Source organism: Hippoglossus hippoglossus, chromosome 1, assembly GCF_009819705.1.
Source record: "Hippoglossus hippoglossus isolate fHipHip1 chromosome 1, fHipHip1.pri, whole genome shotgun sequence".
NCBI classification, from domain to species: domain Eukaryota; kingdom Metazoa; phylum Chordata; class Actinopteri; order Pleuronectiformes; family Pleuronectidae; genus Hippoglossus; species Hippoglossus hippoglossus.
The window spans coordinates 11,016,383-11,021,591 of NC_047151.1; the positions used below are offsets into that span (position 1 = coordinate 11,016,383).

The 5,209-nt window shown below is 37.5% G+C and overlaps 1 protein-coding gene across 1 annotated transcript; it reads right to left on the reverse strand.

Moving 5' to 3' along the window:
- Positions 1–223: 223 nt before the first annotated feature.
- On the reverse strand, positions 224–4,807 carry LOC117769881 (ependymin-like). Its single transcript, XM_034599094.1, has 6 exons — positions 4,686–4,807; positions 3,758–3,792; positions 3,532–3,666; positions 2,325–2,508; positions 1,195–1,282; positions 224–629 (listed from the first exon to the last, which is right to left on the reverse strand). Exons 1-6 carry the CDS (start codon positions 4,759–4,761, stop codon positions 479–481), a joined length of 669 nt encoding a protein of 222 aa, XP_034454985.1. The 5' UTR covers positions 4,762–4,807; the 3' UTR covers positions 224–478.
- Positions 4,808–5,209: the final 402 nt, after the last annotated feature.

Below are 5,209 nucleotides of genomic sequence, written 5' to 3' on the forward strand. Positions count from 1 at the left end.
GTCTGGTTTGAAAAAGTTAACTCTGAAGAGAAGGTCCTAACTTTTAATAATTTGTCCCATTCCTGGTGGAATGATTCTTCCATAGGAAATAGATGAATTGGTGGAGGTGCATTCGAGTTCTATTCTGGTTCTATTTGTTCTAAGTTGCATTTGTTTTTCCTGTTATTACTGCTGACGTATTCATTCATTCATTCAAATGCCACAGACGTACAGGACCATTCAATGCTTTTATAGATTTTTATTGAGGTTCTCTCTCTGTCAATACAAACATTGTTGTTTGACATGTCTAGAGTGTAATAGACATATGAGTTGTTGTTCAACCGGTGGCTATAAAGCAGCTCAGCAGGCTAAAGCAACCTTCGAAATCATTTCAATCCAATTTGCTTTATATTCTTTTTAATGATTACTGGATCATTTGGTTAAAGTTTAGCTCTAGGAGCAGTATTAGTGATTATTCATGGTGAGCTGCTCCACATGTTTACTCCTCTTTCTTGGTTTTCATGGCCAGAGACTCCAAGGCAGTGAAGATGGTATGTGGTGTCTCCGTCTCCTCCAGTTTAGCCCTGGCGCAGATGAAAGGTGGGATGTAATCCTGGGGATTAGTGTTGCCCACGACCCAGTTGAAGGTGCTGAAAGATGAACAAGAGTTTAACTTTGTGAGACAGATGACTGAGTGATGTTTGATGTGGCCAATACCACAGAGTTCAAGTTTCATGTTAAAAGTCTCAGATCAACTACATGCAGGAAGGGACATTTCTGGATTGCAGACTGCAAACAGCACAGTGTGTATCATGTTGCAACATTGACGTTTTGAATTGAGGTTCAAGGACAGATTTATTATTTGTGTGTGTGATCACAAATTGTGGAACTGTTTACATGTTGTTCATTCTGTTTGTTTTTAAAATGTTCACGATTAGATCTCCATTCATCATCATCGATTTTTAATTTCAAATTATTTAAATCTGATTATAATTCTTATTTCTCTGCAAATCACTTTAAATTTGCTCAGTAAATACATTATATATTAATATTGTATATTTAATGCTTGGAATTAAATATTTAGTTTTTAAAGGAATGCTGCTAAAGGGTGAGTGTCAAAGGTCATGACAGAAAAGTGTTAATATGAACATTAGCATTGTGTTGAATGGTGATGTTAAGTATTCGCTCCTGTGGTTTGTCAGTGGACGTTCTCACCTGATGATGATCCATCCAGATGCTGGAGTGTAGGCGTTGTAGACCATTGGGATGCAGCCAATCTCAGTGAAGACAGTGGAATACTGGCCTAAGGGCAAGAAGTTATATGTGATGTCATTTATTTTCATAGAAATATGAATTTGCTCTTTTCTTAGCTTCACAAGAATACAAAAAAAAAAGGTTTTGTTCAAAACAAGCTTCATAATTGTTCCTCACCGTTTTTTCCCCTTTCTTACGTCAACTAGTTCAGAAAGTTTTAGTTTGATTTCATAAATTCAGAGTTTTGTGTCTCTTGTATTAGAATGTTGTATAATGTTATGAGCTGATGTTGGGCAACCAACATCGAAAAAGAAGTTACAACTCATAAATGTTTACTAATTATTCAGCAGAAGTGGAAATAAGTGGCATTATTTGCTCCGTTACTAAGCCCAGCACCTTCCGAGGTGTCATTACTTAACAAGTTGAAAAAGGACATGAGAAATTGTAATTTAATGAGCAGCCAAACCAATTTACTAATTGTCAGCAGGCTTTGTCTCTCGGCTCAGCCTCCAGGGATCATCTGGGCTGTGTTCCGAGTGGAAGGTATTTGTCATACTGGTTCAGGTTGGGAAACGCTGATCAAGCAAGGGATAGTTACACACATGTTGGACTTCTAGATTATGACCCAGTCTGAATTTATAGCTTTCAGTTGTGGCATCATCATGTGGGACAGTATGTTAAAGGCTGGATTTGTTGTCATCAGCTACAGTCAAGATCTTTTTATTTTAAAGATAATAATATATTTTAATTGTACAGCAGTTTCCTTAATAAAGTTACTAAGATCTTTAAAATAGTATAAAGCAAAAACAAAACAACATTAAAATGATATGAAAATCCTAAAATAATTCAAATTCATCCAGAGATTGAAGCTTTTGTCTTTGTTTTTACAATGTTTTAAGAAGGGATTTAAAAGCAGTAACAGATGTAGCATTTCTGATCTCAGCTGGTACAATTCATGAGTCCAGAGTTTGGTCGCTGGTAGTGCAGAGGTTCAGCATCAGGGACCGATGAGTCCAACAGCACCAACCCAGATACATGTATGTCAAAACAGGGACAGATTTCTTTATATAGGGTTCAATGGTGCCTCTTACCGTGGTTGGGCAGGCTTCCATACCAGCTGTTGACCAGCACACCCATTCCCCAGGAGGAGGAGGAGCCCAGGAATACCTGACCCATGAGTTTAGCATCAGAGGGCACGTGCATGGGAATGAAGGCGTCATCCAGCATCATCTTCTTGCATGACATTTTGCTCCAGTCTATCTCGTAATAGATTTTCTGAAAGGATAAAGACGGGAAATGAATGCTCAGATCTTCCCATCTTTGTTGCCTGCTGGATAAAAAAAATGTTTGAATGAACAGTAACACTTTTACTTTCCATGTGTACGTTTTTTGTCTTTAGTATTGTGTTGTCTTCATTGTGTTTCATTTGCTGAGCACTGAACAAAGCTTTCTGCAAGAATCTGTTAGTGGTTGTAGTAGTTTTCATTTATTGTTTCCATTTATTTTCAAAATTAAAATGATTATTTGTTATTATTAATTGACAATAACTGATTGAATGCAGAATTATTATAATCAATATTATTGTCATACTTTGAGATAAACTGGGGACATGTAGAGTGTACATGAGACAAAAAGCTTGTTTGGTATGTTGTGTTTTCTAATTCTATGCTATACTATGCTGTTTCTGAAAGAACCGGTTGATTAATCAGGGGAGTAAATTAACTGGAAACAATATTGATAATTAATTATTGAATTGCTTGTTTTGAATTTGAATTCACAGGTATTCTCTCATATCAATGCAAAGTTATTAATGTCGGTCACACAAACAAGTGATTTGAAAAATACAATTACATGGGGCACATTTCACTTTTTGTTTATCTTTAGGCTAAACAAGTAAATAATCCAGTGGATACATTGATACTAATACTACTATTAGTTAGTTGCAGCCATGCCTTGGTGTAATTTTCTTTTAATCTGATGTGCTGGGAAACAATGTAGAAAATACTTTGCACAAAACGGTTAAGCGTGTAGCACCACATTGGCATCAGTGTGTGCACTGCTAAGAAACTAAGATTCGAGTAGAGACCATCATTTGTGGTTATGGGAGTGTATTCCAGAAGCAGAGAATGAAAGAGGGGATGCTGGGAAATGTGGGAGGTGCTTCTCAGCTCATGGGACATATATATGTACCAGTTAAGTCTTGGTAACAGATGAACATTTCAATTTTCTTTCAGTCTCACAGCAAAGGTGGAAAAACACAAAGTCCACTGAGTGTGTCATTTATTCAGGATTAAATACCTGGTTGAAAAGCATGAGCTGGTCCACACCATAGGTCTGATTCCCGTTCATCACATAGTTTCTAACCCGCATCCTCTGACCATAAGCATCGAAGCTGATTGTTCCTGTTGTCATGAAGTTGCCGTTGCCACTCATCTGAAAAATAGAGACAAAGAGCAGAAGAGTGAAGAGAAAGACGATACGTGGACATGGCTCCACCCAGAAGTGAGACAGGTCAGTGACTCACCACAGAGAAGCCTCCACTCATCAGCGGTGGAGAAACTGTGGATGAGGAAATCATTGAATTATTAAAAAATCTGTACATTTGGTGATTTCATATAAGACAGAAGAAGAAAATGTATATCAACTTCTTGCCATACACCTTGAATTAGGTTACCTTAAATTCTAGCTTAAGGCTCATATAACAAAATCAACATGACCTGCGCTCTCACAATGTGCTTCAGATGCTGGTCCCCAGAGTTAGAACACAACTTTTGACAAAAAAGAGTTTAAATATGCTGCTCCCTCCTCCTGGAATGATCTGACTGATGCTCAATCTTTCCTTCACTCTCTCCTGTCATCACACGTCTGGTAAAATGTTTTCTGAATCAAAACGAATCAAAAGACTTTCTCTTTATGTTATTCTTATGTCATTAGGGAATTCAAGTCCATTTTAAAGGATGGAGAAATTAGCTCTTATGATCACTGTGGGTGTGTCTAAACTTTGTATCGAAATCTGTTTGAAAGAGTTTACCTGAGTTGTGTATGTAGTGTATGGCAGCTGTCTGTTTGTATTGTGTTTACGGCTGTAGCAAAGTTTTGCTGCCTTCTTGGCTAACTTCTAATTTCAATGACACTTTAACCTGGTTAATTGAAGGATTATGTATACATTAAGTAATTGGAAAAGATGTAGATTTTACTTTTAATTCCAAATCAACACTTACCTGTAAAATCTACAATCATTAATTCATCCACAAAGAAAAAAAAAAGTATAATAACAAACTGTCCTCCCCCTCCTCTCTTATAAACACTTTATTTCTCTCTTATGGACACATTTCTATTATTCCTCATCCCTGCAGCAACAGTCAAACTTTTAAATTCGCTTTTTTAAATTCAGTTTCACACAAGGCGAGGATATGATGTAAAACTATACACTGAGTTTTCCTTATACTCACAGCAGGGTTTTGGATCTTGGGCGACGGCAGCTGCCAGCAGCAGGCCGAGGCAGGACAGCACGCTGAGGAAGTTCATGATGAGGAGGTGCAGGAGCCTGCAGGAGGAGAAGCTGTGAGCGCTTTGGTTCCAGGGAAGGACTCAGACCTGCAGATATACCTGCTCACAGCTGGCTGAGCTCACACCACACCCACCTCTGCATTTTTCTGACTCCCCCCAGTGAGGGCAAACACTACCAAATATTGAACTGCCCTCCTATGTAGAAATTGGTTTGACATATGATAAGATTATGCAATCCATCACGTTAGTTTTTATGTTTAAGCTCGTCAGATTTTATGGAGATGGTTATGTTTGCCCTTTACCCTGAGCAAGCATTTTTAGATGCTGTGCCTAATGCTGATTTTATATTAGCCTTTGTTTTTAAATGAATACTTTTGGTCAAAAATAATCCACATGTATATATTTAACTTTTAATATGTTCTGAAAATGTGAATAGATGGTAGATGCACAATAGTCACTTTTGTTT

What these genes read in the sequence shown, in the direction of transcription:
- LOC117769881 (XM_034599094.1), bottom strand. Translation starts at nt 4,761, where the DNA reads ATGAACTTCCTCAGCGTGCTGTCCTGCCTCGGCCTGCTGCTGGCAGCT. An exon ending in TGGAAGCCTGCCCAACCACG is followed by an intron (nt 1,283 to 2,324) that starts GTAAGAGGCACC and finishes TCTTGCCCTTAG; the next exon opens with GCCAGTATTCCACTGTCTTC. An exon ending in TCTGGATGGATCATCATCAG is followed by an intron (nt 630 to 1,194) that starts GTGAGAACGTCC and finishes TTCATCTTTCAG; the next exon opens with CACCTTCAACTGGGTCGTGG.